The 21,739-nt window shown below is 34.4% G+C and overlaps 2 protein-coding genes across 2 annotated transcripts; both read right to left on the reverse strand.

Annotated features, from left to right (window-relative positions):
- Window positions 1–794: 794 nt before the first annotated feature.
- Window positions 795–3,600, reverse strand: LOC107465271 (single-stranded DNA-binding protein, mitochondrial). Its single transcript, XM_016084256.3, has 6 exons — window positions 3,356–3,600; window positions 2,756–2,961; window positions 2,080–2,288; window positions 1,898–1,998; window positions 1,224–1,283; window positions 795–1,128 (listed from the first exon to the last, which is right to left on the reverse strand). Exons 1-6 carry the CDS (start codon window positions 3,591–3,593, stop codon window positions 1,112–1,114), a joined length of 831 nt encoding a protein of 276 aa, XP_015939742.2. The 5' UTR covers window positions 3,594–3,600; the 3' UTR covers window positions 795–1,111.
- Window positions 3,601–16,179: 12,579 nt separating this feature from the next.
- LOC107465267 (pre-mRNA-splicing factor 38) lies at window positions 16,180–20,394 on the reverse strand. Its single transcript, XM_016084249.3, is given in 5 exon segments — window positions 16,180–17,122; window positions 17,679–17,849; window positions 19,074–19,164; window positions 19,264–19,385; window positions 20,031–20,394. Coding segments are annotated over 5 exon segments (1,149 nt in total). The 5' UTR covers window positions 20,321–20,394; the 3' UTR covers window positions 16,180–16,647.
- Window positions 20,395–21,739: the final 1,345 nt, after the last annotated feature.

The raw sequence follows: 21,739 nt of genomic DNA on the forward strand, positions 1-21,739 counted from the left end.
TAAATACTTTTGTGATTATAAAAATCAAATATAAAAAAACTTATTTATAAATTACTTTTAATATAAAAACTCGTGTTTTAAGCTCCTTTCTTCAAGAAAAATTAAATTGTTTATTCAAATTGTCGCTTAACCAATTAAGGTTAATTTATCAATTAGCTTACTAGTTCGTTTAAATAAGAATTGAAATTTTAAATTGTATCTTATACATGAAACGATCTATTAACTAACAACAAACCTTTAAATAAAACTCAGATACACGACGAATTAAACTTTGGCCTATCAAACTAAAAAATACCATAAACTCAGATCAGCGACAAACTAAAAAATACCATAAACTCAGATCAGCGACAAATTAGACTTTTGCTCCACCATGATATTTTGACAATCTCGAGGGATTTACTCAGTTAAACACCAACTAGTGCATGATTATAAGTTAGCCTTTATATAGGCCATTTTCTGAAAATGAGTGAATGTGTAATTTCGACAACAGTATTTTCCTACCGTCTATTTACTCCTTAAAAGAATTTTAAAATCAAACGATCCTTGGGAAATCAAATATAACATTGCATTAGCTTGTAACATCAAATAAATTAATGAAAGTCAAAATATGACATCACGTTAGACAATGAAAGATGTAAATGACATCATATCATACATCTTTTTAAGAACTAAATTGCCTACTCACTCTTAAAATTAGTCCCCCAATCTAATTATCCGGATATGAAGGACATATAACACGAAATAAAGCTTTTATAGACTAAATCAAACATTCACAGATGAACTTTCAAGGGTAAAAATATAATAGATTATAATTATGCAACTATACAAGTGTACACGTTAAGTGTTAATTGATTAGTATCATTCATATCCATGTTCACATGATTTGTTATCGAGGGGAAAAATGTTCTTCTGCACTTTCCCATATATTAAAAGAATATGGGAAACTGAAATCCAGAAAGCTGAAAGATATATATAATAAAGAAACGAAGCAAAGTATTCTTTATATTGTTCATTAAAAATGCTGCTATTCACTACAAACATGTGATTCTTACAAAGCACGTGCTTCCATTCCACCAATAACATTTTCACCTTTCATCTTTCCAGGTTTCTACTAAAACAACCCTTCTCCTGAAAGCATGAATTGATTATGGCGTCAGACCAAAGAAATGCAAATCAATGACAACAGTACAGAGAAATATTCAACTATAGTTAAAAGGACTTACGCAATTCATCCAATGAATTTGAATTAATGCTCTCTCCACCCTTTATGAGGCGAAGTTTCCCTGAGGAGATAAAATAGAGGTAAAGAATTAATAAAAATGAACATGAACACAAGCAACAATAACATTGAAATTTCTCTATTTAGATAGGAGCTTAGAATCCTTTAAATCTGATATGGTCCATACTCATAACATGTCGAATTACCCCTAAAACTAAATATGGAAAATGCACTGCTCACAAAGGAGATCATACCTGCTTTTTCATGCAACGGACACATATTTAGGTTCTCAGAACTAGAGTGCTATATCAAGAAGAATGGCAAAATGCTTTCTTTTACCCATAAATTAATTAAATGATGAGGGAACCAAAATGCTAAATTTATACAATAGTCGTGATTGCTAGAATGAGAAAATTAACTGTAAGTAAGCAATTAGCTTTCACTCATGATGAAACAAATCATCTAAGATATGAGTAAGCACTGTATGTACTTTCTGAATGCCAAAAAGAGCCGGTGCGCCCTATGGGGACCTAGCTTTCAGTCTTTCTTATGTAATCACCAGCAACGTTTTAAGTAAAAAATTAAAAATAAAAAGTAAAAACATAAAAAAAGGAAAGGACAAGAAAAAGATTAATGTACATATGGGAGAACAGTTGGGGAGAAAAAAAGTTGCCATACCATCATGACGTACACATATCTCAGGAATGCTTTTGACTTCGCCAGTGATGCTATCATTATAAACTCTAGTCTCAATGTTACCCTCAACATAAACTGAAGAGCTACAATGATGCTTCAAACATCAGCCAGAAACATTTACACCAAAATTCAAGTATCCTCTTTTATGCATACTTGATGCTTACTTTTTAAAAAGTTGTTGTACTGCATAGGCCCCAAGGATGTCATTATGCACAGCAATGCGATGCCATTGAGCAGGTCTTGGCATATCCACTTCTCTCATGATTCTCTGGTCAAACATTCCCCCAGTCCCAACCGTAAAGATCGTTACGTTCTTCCCATTCCTCAATATCTTTTGTACAGGGACTTGGCCAACTTTTCCACATATTATTGCCTAATTCAAATCATTCTTGTGATCAAATATTTTTATACAAAGTGCAACATGAAAACATATCACTGATTGTCATTTTAGGCCCAGGAAGAATAACATAAAAAATAAATAAATAAATAAAAAGAAACTATTCTAAACTCTGGTAATTTTCTTCAGCTTCAAAGACTCGACCTCCATTTAGTGAAGAACTCTCTTTAATTGGCTTCAGGACAATTATATTCAGAATCAATTCAATTTTTCATGCTTAAACATTACCAGCTTTAATAATACTTAAAAGTTAATCCCTTCTTAAAACCTTGTATTGTGCAGAATGAAAACTTTAACGCAATCATAGCATTTCAAAGGCATCAAGTATATTATATCTGTGGATTAGGTTTTCTGCAGATACCAAACCAAAGTTCCATCTCTAGCAATGTCTACAGTAACAAAGAAAAATCATAAACAATTAAACAATGACTACCATCGGATACCTTGTGCACTCCTCGAAATCCCCAACCCCTCTTTGGATCCACACCCTGCAGTTCTAGATCAGGCTTGCTACCAAGAAAATCATCAAATTCATCATCCAATTCTTCATTCTTTCGATCATCATTAACCCTATCATTTAGGCCCTCGTCATTGTCACTTTCAGTTGACAATGTTGAGTACCACTGTCCCGTCATAGTCATTCTAAATGCTGAAAATAAAGTGAATAAAAATCACCGTTAAAACATAATCTCAAGCAGCAAGCCAGTTTCCCCAGCGCATGTCATCGAAATTCTCCTTTGAACAAAGAAGATCAGCTCAAACAAATTTAGTGAAGGTGCAATCTAAATAAGTCTTAGAAAATCAAAACCAGGGATTAATTAAAAAAAATCTAAGTCTAATTACAAAAAGAAGCATGAGAAATCATTTTAGTTCACGAGTCTACCTTAGTAATCATACAGTGACTTCAAAATAAGGTTACGACATAAAATGAGTAAGTGTGTTCTAGTAACGAGAACAATAGAAGCCTATTCAAAGAGGTTACACACTTAAAGTGAAATAATAATAATAAAAGAATGTGGGAAAATGGTGAGTGTAACACGCACCATGGGAAGAGGAGCTCAGAGAAGTGATACGAAGATGCTTCGCAAGTCTAATACCAAGCGAATTCATTTTAAGCAAAAACCTGCAAATAACAACGAAGAAGAAAAAGAGGAGGAGGTGGAGCAAGGGTTTAAACACTTTCTCAGAGTCCAGCGGAAAAAGGAGGAGAGAGAGAAGATTTTTGCAATCACCGTCACTCTTCTTGTAAAAAATGGACTCATCTAAATGGGCCGGACCCATTTTTCCAGTATCATAGAACCAAAAGACTTCAGCAACTAGACGGTTCAACATGGAAATGGGTTTGAGACAAGAAGCTCTATTATCATCATTTTTATTTATTTTTGTTGTTGACGTCTTTCCTAGAATGGTGAAAAAAAAAATAAGGAATGACCTTATATCTCCACTATTAGTGGGGAGGAATAATATTAAGTTGTCACCTTTTCAATTTGTAAATGACACAATTTTATTATTATATCTACCTGATGAAGATATTATCAAAAATTATAAGAGACTGTTATGATATTTTAAAATGATGTCGGAGCTTAGCATTAATTTTGATAAGACTAGTTTGATATCGATTAATTGCGAGAAGCAATGAATTCAGAGTATGTGCAGCTTGCTAAGATGTAAGGAGGTTATTCTTCTAGTCAAATATCTTAGAATTTCTTTAGGAGCTAACCCAAGACTTTGAAACTGATAATAGACAAAGTGGAGGAAAAATTTAGTTTATGGAAAGCTAAGGTGCTCAATAAAACTGGTAAGCTGGTGCTTATTAAATCAATGTTGAATAGCTTGCTAATATATTATTTGAACTTGTACAAGTTGTCAAAGGCTGTTGCAGAGAGGTTGATTTCCTTATAGAAAAAATTTATATGGAGCAAAGAAGACGATAGGAATGATATGATATTGGTTAAATGGGAAGTGGTGTAGGCTCCAAAATGACTAGGTGGATTGGGGGTTGGCAATGCAGTGATTTGTAATACAACACTTTTGTTTAAGTGGTAGTAGCGGTTTTTGAAGGAGGAATGTCCGTTATGGAAGAAAGTTTATGCTCTTGTAACAATCTAAACCAAAGGAAATGCTATCCAATCAAATTCTACCAACCAGAAGTGGTTCGAAGAAGGATATTTGTCGCCTACAGATTAAAAAGCAACAAGTTAAGGATAAGATTATTGCTGGCCTATCTATGGAGGTAGGTGATGAAAAAAGAACTCGATTCTAGGAGGATGTATGGCTACAATGTGGATCTTTGAAAACTCGATTTCTAAGACTCTTCTCAGTTTCATTCCAAAAAGGATATGTCATAGGGGATTGTGGATTCTGTGATAGATTTGAGAGGATTTGAAACTTCCATTGGAGGAGAGAGCTATATCAATAAAAATTAGAACTAGTAAATCAACTACATGATACATTAAGGCCGGTTAAGCTATCACATCGCAGAGAGGATAAAGTTGTGTGAAAATTTGATAAAAAAAGGTATTTATTCTACTAACTCTTTTATGCAAGTATTGCAGACAGAGACGCTCTCGGAGGATGTAACAAGGTTTAGTTTTACTAAAACTGTTTGGAAAGGTCTAGTTCCACCAAGTGTAGAGTTGTTTATTTGGTTTGTTTTGAGTAGTAAAGTGAACACTAAGCAAAAACTATATAGATTAGGAGTGTCTAATCAGGTTGATAACGTCTGTGTACTATGTAAAAAAGATGTTGAAAATGTTTCCCATTTATTTCTTAGTTGTGAGTTTATTTGGCAGGTGTAGTGCATATGTCTTTTGAATTTTGGGAGGCTGTGGTCTATTTCAGACACCTTGAAAGATTATTTTGAGAGTTGGACAAAAGGTCATAATAAGAAAGAGGAGCATTAAAAATAGTTTATGAGCTTCTTTGCAATTATTTGAAATGTCTAATTGAAAAAGAATAGAAGAATTTTTTTAAATAAAGAATCAGGTGTGGTGAAAATCATCAACACATCTTTTCAGTGTTACAAAGAGTGAAAAAAAATAGGATAAGTGAATTAGATGTTTCTGCTTTGTTATTTTTATTTTTTGTTGGTTCTTTTACTCCACTTAATGTATTGAGCTTCTTTGTTTAAAACAAAATAAAACTAGAATAAGTAGTGATTTTTGGGACTATTATTCCAAGCCTAAAAAAAACCAGTGAACAACATCAAACGGCAGCGTCTTCCTCTGTGGTGCTGCGGCGGAATCTTCCTCAGTGATGTGGCGGTTGATACTGCTGCTCCTCTAAGGAGGTTGTATAGAATTTAGGATTTGTATAAAGTAGGATACAATTGTAATTTATGTTTTATAAAAAATTTTCCATGTGAAAAAAATATTTATGATTTCTTTTCGCCTAGTATACTAGGCATTTTAGAGATTTCAGGTTCTGGAATTGGATGGAAGATCTTCGAAATCCAACGCTGAAGTTCTTCGCCGATCAAGAGCTTTGTTATGCTAATATCGTCCCTAGTGCTTAGGTATATAAATTATTCTTTACATCATACGTCCCCTTTTTTCTTCGATTCTGATGGCACCTTTTTCATCTGATGATACATGCAATGACCGTAGGTCTGAGCTAGAATTGAAGTTTCAATGCTTAATTTTCTCAATAATTTGAATGCGTCAAACCCTGCCATCTCAGATTTGCCTCTGGTACGTACCTACTTTCATAATCTCTCTCCGTTTCCTTATTAATTTGCTAAATCTATTTCTACAAGTTGCTTAGTTGAACATTGATACCATTGTTTGATTTCGTTGAGCTAAATGCGTTCTAATCAATGGTTTGAAAACTGAAAGTTTCAGCGATTCCACTTTTAATTATTTTTTAATCATGAAGCAAATATAGGTTGCTAATCTCAAGATATCAATCCTAATACGTGAACAGGTTCAGAGAAAATTTCATTAAAGGTCTTTTTTATTTTCTTCATATTTTGATTTTATGTTTTAATAATTTCTTCTTCCGATTGAGTTCACTATAACTCATTTTACTTGCAGTGTGGAAGGTGATGGGGTTGTGCTATCAGATATTACTTCAAGTATGGTGTGTCACATAGAGGGAACTATACTACAAGATTCTGTGTAATTTGCCACATCTATTTCCTTCTCCGACAAATGTCAACATGACAATCAAGATTTTATCACTCTCATTTTGCTTTGAGTTTGAGATCTCTTGGTGTTTTTTTGAATGCGAATGAAATGATCTATCTATACACCATAGATGTTGTGGCATTGCTTAGGTGCAGCCAATACAGTCTTGGAATCATGGCATCTAGTCAAGGTCTAGCAGTCGGCCGCCTTACTTTTTAGGTTCCTCAACATTTTCACTGACTCCTTACTTGTATAGGTCTCAACTGTTCAATTAAAGTGCTACTGCAACTTTACTGATATCTAGTTTTCAATTTTTTCTTGCATAGGAGCCAAGCAAAGAGGTTGTTGATTGCTCTGTATGCAAATCTTTTGGACATTCAATTCCGGGAGACTTGAATTTGTTAGAAAACTTTATTTAGAGAATGATGCTAGATACATTATAATTGTGGAGAAGGTAGGTTTCTTGGTGGTAATGTAGGTTTGATAGATTTTCTTAGTTTCATTGTCCAATTGCATTGTGCTACTTGAACAAGTTCCATTTTTTTCCCTAAAGGTAGAAAGTTTGATATAAGAATATGGTTTTGTTTAGCATACAATATTTTAGTGGTGTAACACCGTCGCTATCAGATTGTCACGCTTCCAGCTGCGCCACTTAGATAGCGAGAATATTACGACGATATATTTAATAATAAAATATGATCCTTTAACTCGAAACCGTATCACTGTTTTCTTGGAAAAATCGGAAATACTTTTAGATTATTACCAACATGCATATACATATATACAAAACTTCTTATACAAGTAACCTATGCATATTTTATGCTTGCAAATCATACAACTCCTATCTCTCTTACAAAATTATAATGACAAAGGCGAGGAAAAACCATGACTAATATATATTAATCAGAAACAGTACAACTAAAAACTTAGCAAAAATTTTCTCAACTTCATCGTCCGTCCTAAAAAAAGAAGTCTGTAGCGGACAAGAACATCGTCTTCGCTGGTTCTCAGTAGAGAGTTTTTAAGAATTGTCGTAAAAAGATATTTTAAATAAAACTATTTTCAATCGCAATGATCGTCAGTTCATTATCCAAAACTCATATTTTTCTTATAAAAATTTCACGCAAAATAACATTACATATATTTCACCACTTATTAAGAAAACATTTTAACCAAAACTTACTACTGATCTAACCAATCATGGCCTTTGACTCAAATCAAATCAACTCGACCTTCGTCCCAAATTAAATCAACTCGGCCTTGGGTCCAAATTAAATCAAATCACCATCAAAACTCAAACCCAAAACAAAATCCATCATAGGCACAAATAATGCAAGGCAAACACAATCAGAGAGCAATTACAGCAAGTATAACAAATAACAATTAGACAGAAATCATCAGATAGGCAAACCAAAACACTTAAATACACCCAGACAAAGCAAACAAATGCAATAAGATGCATGCATGTCCTACTGGCCATGACCTCACGTGTCCGTTACTTTTCTAGAACCCGACACATCCGTTAGCTAAACTGGATATTGTTCTCTTGAAAACCGGTGGACGGTACACCACTGCGATCCTCACCTGGTGAGTGGTACACCACCACGATCATCGCAAGATTTTCAATTGGAAAACACAAACCCGTGGGTGGTAAATAATCACGATCCCCACAAACATTTTTATTTAAAAACTTGTGGGCGGTAAACAACCACGATCCCCACGTCTATTGCAACACTAGACAAGCAGTACACCACCACGATCCTTGCTAGGTCAAAGCTCACATTCAAAATCACAATCTTTTAAAATCTTGACTCGGGGCAAGTGGGACTAAGGCACAACCCTTGCATACTGCCCAAGTGTTTCAAATATAAAAATCTCTTTTTAAAAACAATTCAAATCTATTTCTCTTTCATAAAACTTCTTTTTACCAAAACAAAAGTCTCAAATCAACTTCATTTTCAAGTTCAATAATTTTCCAAAGACCCAAAATCATCTTTCCATTATAAATTAAACTAAAATAAAATTATTTTTAAAACAATTTTTTTTTAAATAACGAGGCCCAATATCTTAATAAAAAATTCATTTTTTTATTCCTCTTCACAAACCAATGCCTTTCCCAAATGGCACAAAACACACACGGCTACCACTGGGAACTAATCACCCCCGAGACCAAACAAATATGGATATCCACGAAAAAACAACTAAAACGACCCACCGAGGGTCCACGATGAACACTCCGCTCAAAAATCCTAAGTCATAAAACGGCTTAGAATAAACGGTCTAGACGACCCAAACGCTAACAAAGTCACAACAACGGCTTAGAACAAACGGCTCGGATGGTCCGATCGCAAAAATAAAGTTATAGAAATGACTTAAGAGTAAAAAGGCCCAGCACGCAAGTCACAAACACGGCCGAATGGCCAACCACAACCAAAAATATAGTCTATAAAAATAAATCTATAAATACTCTACTCTAAATCGACGATTTGGCCATCTCAGACAGTCTTGAACGCCCCCATAAGGACACATCCGCATCCGGCGCAAGAACCAAAACCCAGGCCCTCATCGTCTCCTCGGTAGCGGATATTACATTCTTCATGTCCGCCAGCAGCTCCCCCTTCTCCTACTTTAAACCCACCACCTCGGCTTTCAAAGCAACCACCTCGGCCTTCAAGGAATCCACCTCGGTGAGGAGAACGGCAGCTCGAGACTCAGTATCCAAAGCCCGTTTTCGCTTACCCCCCAGTTGGGACAAAAATAAAGCCTCGACCTCGAATAAATGGAGCAACTTAGCCCCGGCATCCTCAGCTTCCTTGACAGCCTTTAACTTGGCCGTCTCCGCTGCCTCCAATTGGTCTTTCAACTTGCCTACCTCAGCCTGAGAATGACGAAGCTTCTTGTCCAGAAGACCCACCTGAGCCATCACCGGCTCGGCCTTCTGAACTATTACGGCAGAACGGAGAAGTGAACGATACACCGACTTCACCTGAAAAGCAACATCGCAGTCATAAAAAAATTCCTCAGTACTGGGAAGGAGGTACTAATAAAAAAAAATCCAAAGCATCGAAACTTTGATCCATCACTGAAGGGACCGTACCCTCCTCCCCTAGGTTCTCGCTGCTGCCCTCCTCTGGCCTCTTCCGCTTATGAGAGGCATCAGCAGCCGAAATCACGATCACTTCCTCCCCACGATCCGCGACCCCCAGACCTGGGGTACCAGGACCCCCACCCCCAGCCGAGGTCGGCTCCTAAGAGACAGTGCGAGAATCCTCAGGAGGTCGAGATGAAGGAGTAGAAGGAGAAGCATCCGAACCCACCTCCCGATCCATGGTGGCCTTCAACCTCGCTAAGGTGCTCAAACCACCGGCCATTTCAACTGAAAAACCCAAAAGGGATGATATCCCCAAACAGGGCGCACTTTAAAATACTCCCTCTTGAACCCATGAAAAGAATCTTCGTATAAGCCAAAAATACGTCGATTAGGCTGAGTCCTAAACGACACATATCCTTTCTTATAATTTTCCTCTTTGGTCGGTAAGGTGCACAAGAAGAAGAAAAGGAAAACATTAACCGAAGTCGGAAGCTCAAAATACTCACACACGAGCTCAAAAGAACGAATGGCAGCCCAGTTGAGACGGTGCTACAGAACACCGGTTCAACATTGCCTGAACAAAAGGTGAAAAAAGAAGCCGCATGCCGAGCTGTGTAAACATCAACTCATACACCCATATCCAATCCGGGACGGTCGGGGAATCAGGATTTAGATAGCAAACCCTCTCGTCGACCCCAAAAAGGGCGAGCTCATACTGACGCTTGGCATCACCACACCCACAAATAGCCCCCTAGTCATGGAACCGCTGGAGATTCACCTCCGTCATCCGAGACAGCATTCCCCAAACTTCAGAAGTCACCTAATAATACAGAGAGGGAATGCCCCCATCGGGGACCACCGGAGCACCCATACCCTCAGTCCTCCGTCGAGATATACCTAAAAAAGGAGAGAGCACCACCGTCAGCCTACCAAAGCCACACGGTGGAAAATAGTGAAAAAAACAAAAAATACTACCATCTACCACAAACCACACCTAAGAAACAATGGTGCTCATTCCCTCCAAAAGCTCATTACCCCTACCCAGAGCAGCCTAAAACAGAGAAATTGCAGGAAACAAAATCATCCAAACAAAGCAAAGTAAAAAATAAAAAAGAGAAGAAGTAAGATACCAACCTGATAAGGTACTGAAGCAGGAAACGGCACAAAAAGCACAAAACAAAACACCAAAGCACACAGAGGAAGGTGGAAGAATGCGAGACAGAAAGGGAAGATACGAAATAGAGAGAGCAAAGAAGAAATGAAGCAAACGAGGGAAAAAGGAAAGCAAAAAATCAAAACGGTTGCAACAAGCAAAAAAACCAAAACTACCCCCGGAATGAACAAAGGGTAAATGGGCAGAAATGAAAAAGCAGCTCAAACATCCCCTCACAATAAATGCCCTTATAAAACGTAACTGACAAAACCCTTCAAAAAGCACAACAGACACATAATACGAAAATTCCAAATCAGCCACCAGCACAAACTCAAAGAACGATGATCCCAAATTTTGCTCACTCCCACACAGGCTCGGTTCATCGATCCCACACCGGATCAGCCTTCAGATCAACCTTCCAGGCTTTGGCCCCTATCCTGATAGCACTAAATAAAGCCACAAATGGCAAGGCCCATATCCTCCAGCGATAAAGACCGATCTAGCTTGCTCTCCCGCTGCGGGGGTAAATGTTATAGACTCAGCCTTTAGGTCCCGCACCCGGAATGGCCTTTGAACCCAGATACCTGGATCGGTCCGTTTTCTTGTTCTAGAAGGCCCAAAACTGGCTTACTAGACCTTCTAATCGACATTCAAATTCAAATATCTCTCTTATCTTGACCAAATAATTAATTTAAAGAAATTTCGAATTTGAAAACATTGATATAAAAATTTCGAATTTGAAAACATTGATAAAAATTATGTTGAATTTTGATTTATTTGATTCTCATTTAAATTAATCACTACATAAGTTAAAGTTCTATTTTGAAGTTATATTCGAGCTTTAATTTGATTTTTAAAGTTTCAATTTACTTAGTTTGATTTTTTAACTTAGGTATCAATGACTCATATTAGGATTTTAAGTGTCTAGTTAAAAAAAATAAGGTAAAAAAAATTTCAATTGTCAAATCAAATAGTCGCTAGAATGTATAATGTAGCAGTTGTTAGTCCATCTCAGTATGTTGTTAACGATTTTGTGAGACAGTGACAAAAATAAGATTAGGAACCAATGTGAGTCATAACTATTAAGTTGGGAGACTAAATTGAGTAAATCAAAATTTTTGAAATTAGATTGAAACAAAGTTGTTAGAACCGAACCAGTGATCGAACCGGTCAAGCTACTGATTCACTGGTTTATTGGTTCAACCGATAAATCACTGGTTGAACTGATAAAATCGATCTCACGTAAATATAAAATATAAAATAGTTAAAACTTAAAATTAAAATTTGAAATACATATCTTCACTAACATTTTATGAAGAATCAAGTCTCAACTTCTAAAAATAACTAATATAAAAAAATTATAAAATTTTAATACTACAATAGTATCTTATTTTGACACAATAAAAAAAATAATTAATTCACAAAGCCTATCATCTAACTATAATATTAGTAGATTTTAACATTAACATCAAAATAAATAACCTTAATCACAATAATAGCAATAAAATAGATCAAGTAAATTAATATATTTTTAGTAAAATTTATATTTATATTAATAATGGTATATAATTAAAATATAATTAATTTTAAAAATAAAGAAAACAAAAATTAAATTAAATTAGATATTTATCTATACTATATAATTAGTATTTGTCAAATATAATATTTAGAAGTGCAATGGCTAAGTGGCAAGTAAAGGTTGCTTTTGCTCCAAGGTTTTTGGTTCGAGACCTTGTGGAGACATTTTAAAAAATTTTCAAGTAGACCAGTTCGGTTAGACCGATTTGCACCGGTTTACATCGGTTTTATTCCTTAAACGGTCCAAGGAGTAAACCGAATCGGACTAGGGTCCGGTTCTAGTCCGATTCACTAGTTTTTCGGTCGAATCAGCCGATCCAATTCGGTTTTTATAACTATGGATATGATATCCATATAAATCCACAGTATTTATTTGTATGGGTGTTCATAGATTAGATCATATCCATATAAATCTACAGTATTTATCCGTATCTGATCTATAATTTGAGGATATGATATGATCTGTAAGATGATCGGATTGGATCGAATCGGATCCACATTCTAATCAGATAGAAGTAAATATGTTTAAAAAAGTAAACAAAAAAATATTGACTTTTTTATAAAAATAAAATTTTTTAATATTTTTTATTTTATGGATATATTTGATATCTGATCCAAACATAAAAAGTACGAATATCGAATTTGATCTAATGAGTTTAGTGCCGATTGGATCGAAATTTCAGCCATATCCCATCTGTAAACACTCCTAGCAATAATAACTAAAAAATTATAATGATTATATTTTTAACTAAGAGGAGGCGCCAAAAAAAGTACTAAATACAAGAACATTTAATCAAATATTAAAAGAAAATTTTACTTTAAAACAGTTGGACTTTTTAAAAAGTACTATATATAAACGTATTATTATTATTGTTTTATAATAATAATAATAATATGATAATTGTTTTATATATCACACAAATATAAACGTTTTTTTTTTTATGATCTTAAGAAAGGTTTTGTAAGTCCCTAATCTTGTTATCGATTTTTGTAGTGTTAACCCTCATATATCAATTTGATTCATATATAATTCGGATGATAAATTATTTGGTGACGTGCTTCCTTTTTACTGTGATATACTTGTTATTATTATAATTTTTAATTTTATTTTTTAATAATATTAAATTTTTTACCGTATATAATTATTCAATTATTTTTTAATCATATATAAATAAATTACTCTTAATAAGACTTTTTGTGTTATTCAATTATCTTTTTTAAAAAATAATTAATTATTAAAATAATTAAACTTTCACAACAAAAATAATAAAAAATTATTAAAGAAAATCATCCTGATAATTTTTTGTATTTTTATTCATATTTTAATTATAAACATAAATATAATGTAATTATATTATTTATGAAATGTGACTATAGATGTGGATAAAATTTAGTTATATTATTTATATATAGTTTTATTGTATTGTATTACTTATAAAGTTAGATTATAATTATGACAATAGAATTGTTCTTGTATTTTTATACGTGTGACTAATTGGTGGTGTTAAAACATTACTCTTAATTATAAATAAGGTTTATAATTTAAAAAATCAAAGACTCGATTAAAAAGATACGAAAAAAATAATGTTAAAATATTCTAACTCTTTAAAATAAAAATATTTGAAATTCAATTAAAAATTATTTAAAATTTAATCTCAATAAAAATTTATATTCAATGTGTTTTGTATTAAATATATTTAATAACCTATTATATCATATTGATTAAAATTAACTAACTTTTTTTACTAAAATGAAAGAAACTACTTTTTTAGAATTTTTTAAGAACTAATTAATATTATATATATTTTGTTACACTACATTTAGTTATAAAAAATTTATTTATTTCTAATGCTTATATTAAAAATAAAAAGAAAATTTAAATTAGTGAATCTTAATCTATAATATAATAATAATATAGTAATTATTTTATATATTATACGAATATAAATTAATTATTTTTTTATTTATAAAAATTTTAAGAGGCTTGAACTTGTTATATATATATATATTTTGATGAATGTGATTATATTTTTTTATGTAAATAATCTTTTAAAAAAACTAATAGTTAATCTATTACATTTTTTGTTTTAGTCCAAATTAAATATTTTTTATTGTTTTTGGAAAGAAATCTTTTGAAGAATTTAATAATATGCGATGAGGAACACCGAATAAATTATACAGAAACTAATTAAAACACAACATAAAAACATCTTTAAAAAATAAGGTTTTAAGCGTCTTTATCTGAGTGGCCTCCATAGAAAATACTTTTTTTAGTGTGTTTTTTTAGCTCATCACTATTAGATGAGAAAATGCTTAATATATACAATGATGTGCAGTGTAACTTCCATGAAGCAAGACAATCTTCTCTCCACGTTCCCACTTCTCAAGTCTTATATTATACGGTTGAAAGAATCTGCCACCCATTATTTACCCCCGACAATAACCGCTATCGATCACGTCAATGGGAAAGCGAGAGAAAACGAGTCGAGGCAAACACAAGACGCACACTGGTAGTTACACATCTTAACTGTCTCACATTGTGACAAATCCATGCAGGGTCACTATCCAAAGTTAAGGATTAAGGTCCGAAAATTATCATTATTTGTGGCCAAGAAGATGCACAGGAACAAGCGTCACTTCCACATCAAGGAAAATGCCAATACTGCCAGTGATAGAGACTGCAAAGGGAGCACAAGGAAATTATTATTATTTAGGGTCCTTCGGAATAATATGGGATCTTCATCATCAGCACATGTTAAGTATCCATCGAATAAAGGGAAGAAAAGCAATGAGGATAATGGTGACAATGCTGAAACTGAGAGGGCATTTTCAAGAGAGTTGGAAAATAATTTGGTGTATGGGAATGTTAATGATGAGCGACCAATTGGAGTTGTTTCATTGTCTCAGCTTATTGCACTTGAAAAGCATGAAGGTGGAAAAGCTGAAGGAAAGAACAAAATGGACAAGAAGAGTGCAAGAATGAACCATCGTTTGATGAGTTTTTTAAATGAGAAGAAGAGAAGGTGGAAGAATTTCATCATCAAGGCAAATACAAGGAAGAAGAGATTCAATGGTGATGGTGAGTGTGATTGTGCTGTTAAGAGATTCAGGCCAGCAAGGAGGAAGAGGAAGGTCAGTTTATGGCGGTTGCTTAGGATTCCATCGAGAATGTTAGTCATTCGGGCGTTGAAGTTGAAGATGGTGAAATGTCTGGTGACAAAGAAGAAAGTTAGAAAGCAAAGTGAACAAGGAAATGTGGATGGTGAAGCTGAGGGAGTGTTGGAAGTGGAACTATGCAAGAGAAGGATTCTTATGGGAGCGAAATGCAAGCCCTTGAGTTCTTCTGGAGTACTAAGGTATGACAAAGATGGCATTCATATACCAGAGATAATTCCATGACAAGGGAACCAACTACTAAGCCATGCCACATTTTCCTTCCTTTCACGTTGGTTAGGCTTCTTTGCATGTTTTCTCTTGTCCTGGATTTAATCTGCTAGGAGAATCAGTTTTTTATTTTTTATTTTTTGGTTGTAGTTGGTGATTAGTTCGTAACTACATACTTGTCAAGTTTATTATTTTTTATTTTTTGGTTGTAGCTGGTGATTAGTTCGTAACTACATACTTGTCAAGTTCATTTTTGTACTCTGGAAGAACTGTTAGAATTTTCTCCATTTGTTCTACACTTCTACTCTGTCCGACATTCCAATCATTATTGAACATGTGAAAGGAATATAATTTAGGAAGAATTTTAAATGTACTAGGTATACAGTGTTAGTCGTTGATATATATATATATATTTATACGAATCAACCAATTAGCAATAACTTAAGGGAGGTCTCGTACTTTACAATCTGAATATAGTTGATTTGGTATTCAAAGTTCGTTCATTAAGTCATTAAGAGTTCAAGGCAAGCTGTACACTGAAAGATCAAATATTAAGTGATATTTCTTCACGCTCCTAATAAGCAAGTCATAATATTCAGTGAAATGAATATGATATAGTTGAGATTATATACCCCAAAGTTAAGGCTGTCGGAGGTTCTTGTAGGGTAAATTTCATTCCACAGGCACAAAATGTCTCATCAAATAAAGGCAATCAAACCCACAAATATTTGAACAGCTTTCGTGCCAATTACACTACAGACATTTGTCCTATCGAAGAGACTATGGACCAACAAGCTCAAGCCAAGAAACATATACACATGTCGCAAACTCTTCTTGTGAACTTGATAACTGCCACTCAGCAAGAAAACAGCAAAAATAGTGTTGAGTGCCACATACATGCCCCCACAAATTACGAGGTAAAATACAGTAAGCAACTTTTCCCCCCTATGAATCTTCACTGGTTTTAAAACCCGCACATCCGCATATCAAATTCAAAGCAAAGCTTTAGACCTTCAGAGGTTTCAAACCCAGGGCTGCACGTAGCTTGTTAGCTTCTGCAATCTCAGGATCAGGGTGGTCAGTCCCATCATCCTTCTTTTCCTTCTTTTCTTTTTTCTCCTTCTTTTTCTTAGGCTCATCATCCTCATGTCCATCTCCATGCCTTCGAGGACTAGTGCTGCTCCGAGCATGTCTCTTTCTGTAGTCACCTCCATCGTAGTCCTTGCGATCCTTACTCCTACTTCGACTTCTTGAACGACTCCTTCGCCTTCCACGGTCACGATCTCTGTCTCTCCTATCCCGCTCCCTACCTTCTCTCTCACGACCATAATCTTTTTCTTCCCTTAGACGATATCTGTCTCTATCCCTCTCCCTATCTCTGTCCCTATCTCGGTCTCTGTCTCTGTCTCGGCCACGTCCACGCTCTCTCTCGTAATCTCTATCGTAATCTCTGTCATAATCTCTATCATAGTCACGATCCCTATTTTAAAAAAGAACATAAACACCCAAATTTTAAGTAAGATTAAACATTTAAAAGGACAAATCGAATAAAACCAGGATTACAAAGCAAAATATACTGATACAACATACATGTATGACCCATCATACTTCTCACTGCACACTGTCAGTGCAGAGAAACCTGGCAGGGTCACCAGATTTTATTATAGGAAGCAGTTGCTCATCACAAGTGGCTCTGAATGCCACAGTGGAAACCAAAATTATTCTACTGGATATTAATCCAATGTGAATGTGTGCATTCATGTGCAAACTTCAGAAACAGCTTCCAATATGGCAACATACATATATAAATTTGTTCACATCTGCTATTTTGAAAATACAATAAATATAAGAGAATTAACATTAAATTGGGGATTTAGTTCCTTGGGCCAGAATAAACCCCCATACCAGCACAGAAGTTCAAGAAAACCAAAAAGCAAATGAAAAGAAATAGCAAAAAGGCCGAAGACAGATTGACATCTGCATTAGTGCATTAATACATACAAGCTTACAACACACCTGCAAGGAGAGAACAGTACCTGTGTCCAAGTAAGTTTTAAACATGAAGGGAAGGATTCACCTTTTCATAGGCCCTATCTTCAAGCTCATCAGCAGGTTGGTCGTTATCCTCTTTCTCTTCTTCCTCCTCAAAATCTTCCTCAAGTGCACTCCGTCTAGGTTCTAATGAACCAAGAGACTCAAGATTCCACCTAGGAAATAGACCAGAGAACCCCATAATTTAATATAACTTTAGGCTACATAAAATACACATGAATAAGGCATATCTTAAAATATTAGCATCACAGCTGAACACAAATCAAAACCATCATCTGATAAGGACAAAACAACCTAGGAATATTGCTCAAACATCTTCAATCATAAAGCAGATATGTGAAATTTCAGTTCCTTGAACTCTTGAAAGTGATTATTAATCTGACTCCTATATTCAACAAGAGAAAGAAAGTAAGATAAACTAGAAAGAAAGATGAGGGGCATGAATCTCAGACTCTTATACAAACTATCTAACCCCCTTTGCCCACTTAGGCAGCATTTGTTTCATGCCACTGTTTGTTTTGTGAGACACAAATTTAAGAAGGACATGGCTAAACATAAGCACCCACAAAATACATGTATTATTTTGTGTCTAGACAAAATGTTGAGACACACATTTCTTGCCGGAGACACAGATTGGACAGTCATTTTGGACAATTTTATCCTTAATAGTTTTCAAAACTTCCCTAAACCAACTTTGCACTGCTGCCTCTTCCTTTTCTCTTCTCCCCTGCTGCCGTCTCAACCACCTCTTCCTCCTCCTCCAGATCTATTAGACCATCGCCGTCCACCACCCCACTAGTTGTCGCCACCGCAAAGCTCTCTGTATATCTCTCCAAGAAAGAGATACAAAGAAGACAAATGCAAGGGAGGGCGTCGGGAGGAAGATGAAGCGGTTGAGGGTGATAAAGTTGATGAAGATGAAAACTTTTATTTTTCAATTGAGAGTAAAACAGACTTTTAAAATGGTTTTTGTCATGTCCATCAACATTGCCAAACAGAATTGTCTTTGTGAATGTGTCTATCTTTGTATCCAAATTCCAAATCTTTGTCTCTAAGAGACATCAAACAATCACTGCCTTGATTAACAGATAATGTACTACCAGAATCAATTTGTTTCCAAATGTTATACAAAATTAAATCTTCAAAAGGTCTACACAAAGACCTGACATGTATCTTATCTTTCAAATCCAGTCCACCAGAAAAGAAAATAGGGTAAATATAATTCAAAATTCAGTAATATGAAAATGGCTGGAAAAGCAAATCAGAATTATCATATCAGAGTATTTTTTTTTTAAAAAGGAAAAGACAAATAAAACATTGAAGCCAGAGAGCACAGAGACATGTAAAAATGAATCAACAAAAAGCTGTATAATACATACCTTCTCTTGACGCGTGGCAAAGCAATATCACAGGAATAATCTTTTGTAAGAAGCTCATCAATAACTTCATCAACATGTGTCAATGTAAACTCTGCAACACCAAGTGCAACAAGTGAGTTATCAATAAAACCAATAAATACAAAAGCATCAAACAAGACATTTTCCACCCGAAAAATAAGAGATATCTTACGTCCATCAGCTAACTTGCGCCTTAGTTTCCGGTAGTCATTGTAAAGGGGCTCCAGATAGCGGTACACGTCAACATCAGTACCAGTAAGACGCAAATAAAAGGCACCAAGCACTCTAACATACCTGCATTCCACATAAAACAACAAAAACAAATTCAAAAACCACTCAACAAAAATTACATGAAACAACATTAGGATTTCACAACTAAAAACAAGTCAAATGCAAAAGGAATGGACAACTAGCTGGCTACGTGGTGCTGAATACCATAACTGCCACAAATTACTGTACATGTATGGCATATCATTTAGATAAAATCATTCAGACAAATTCTATATCTTACAAACAAATGTGACAAAAAATATATCCAAAACCATAACAATAAGTATAACAGATTTTTTTTCTAATAATTAATGAATTGAAAAAGATTAAAGCGTGCAACTTTTTCTTATCAGGGTATTAACATTTGTTTATAGGAGAGATACAGCATTACTCATATGTCAGTCCTTCATGCTCCTTGAGTACACAGCCGCTCATGTTCCTAGAATACAAGCTAAATGCGCTCCAAGAGTATGAAAGAGTTTCTCTTCAAACCTTACTAAATTCTAATCAATTAATTTTCTCATTATCAATCGTTCAGAATGCTTACACCTCGCACTTCAGCCAAATAACTAAATACTAATGCCAATTACTTTGCGGTGGCTCGAACCAAATTATAGACCAAACGGGGAAATTGAATGAAAATGAAAAAGAAGGGTTTGAAATAGTTACTTGTAATCCTCGTTCTTAATGAACTCGATAACGATTTCCTTCTCGGGCTGGATCTGGAGCATCTTCATGACAAGGCACATGAAGGGGGTGGGCTTGCGGTTGCCGCCGTAGGTGCCGCCGAGGTGATCGAGCTCCATGGCCTTGTCAACGAGGGTCTCCGCCGTGAGGCCAAAACATTGCTCCTTCCAGTAGGTGTTCTGGTAAATTTTGGAGCGGAGAATCTTCTCCACAAGGTTCTGTGGGTTCGTCCCCCTTATGCTCTTCGCCGCTGGATCCGTTCGATTTGCCATTGATTAGCTGGGATTTTGGGTGAAACCCTAATCCCCCCTTTATCTGCTTCTGCTTGCTATTAACACGGCAGTCGTAAGTAGTTTTTTTATTTTTTTTCCTTTAATATTTTTTTTCGTAAATTATTAAATTAAGAGATAATTAAGCGGAAAGATTAAACTCGGTGAATTTAGAGAATTTTTTTAAATAAATTAAATAAATATTTTATTTACGGAAATAAAAATTTTGCAATTTTTTTTACGAAATTGCATCGTGTGACTTATTTTATTTATAGTGTAAACAAAATAATTATTCACGTATTTTGTTTTCATTGTAAACGAAATAAACTCGTTACACAACACGTGCGCAAACGTCATACGATCATCACGTTTTCAGTGTAAACAAAATACGTAGATAATTTATTTCATTTACATTATAAACAAAATAAGATTAAGAATGCATCTATATAAGAGTTTGTTCACAATATATGTGAAAGCCTAAAACCCTTCATTTCTTTCATTTTTCTCCCACTTTACCCTTCTCTAATCAAATCTACGAGTTACTTGAAGATTATGGCGTGCAAAGTCCAACTACCCAAATCCACAGCCACCAACATCACCAATCTTAGCAGAAAGTTTCATCACTTATTCGGTCATGATTCTCTCATTAATGTCAAATATCAGACGCACATGCTCGTCACTTTGCAACCAAAATAGACGAAAACTGAAAAACTTCATTTCCCATTGGTGCTAGTAGTCTATACCCTATCTGTCCGATTTCTTTTCTCCCACTACCAGCAACGTTACTCAATATCAGACTCTTCAGGTCCGACAACGAGGCAACTCGCCGTATATACAACAAAATGGGATTCTCACACTCAAAAATAATCACATTATCACCATTTCTCGTAAGGCAATTGAAATACACACATATAACCAAATATCTACTACTAATAGACATTATGGTTAATTTGCGAAAGAAAAAAGTTTAAAAGAATAGTAAACTTGTGAAGAATACACAAAAAGTTGCACACTCTTTTATAGTTATTGAAAATTTATCGTAACGTATTTCATTTATACTGTAAAAATCATAATATTCTATGTATTTTATTTACAATATAAACAAAATAATTATTCACGTATTTTGTTTATACTATAAATAAAATAAATACATCTCAACATAAACACTATAAATAAAATAAATCATGATACAATTTCACAAAAAATATAAAATATTTATTTAATTTATTTAAAAAAATCCGTGAATTTAGCTTACTGTGATGGTTTTTTTTCCTCCAAAAAAAATTTTCATTTTCGTTGAATGAACTACCATGTCTCAGGATTTGAAATCCTTTTTTTTGTTTTTATTCTTTTTATTTTTTATATTTTACAAGTTTTTATATGATGAATAGTGTAAGCGGTGACAAATCCAAAAAATGTTAT

The sequence above is a fragment of the Arachis duranensis genome, chromosome 9, assembly GCF_000817695.3.
Source record: "Arachis duranensis cultivar V14167 chromosome 9, aradu.V14167.gnm2.J7QH, whole genome shotgun sequence".
Taxonomy (NCBI): Eukaryota; Viridiplantae; Streptophyta; class Magnoliopsida; order Fabales; family Fabaceae; genus Arachis; species Arachis duranensis.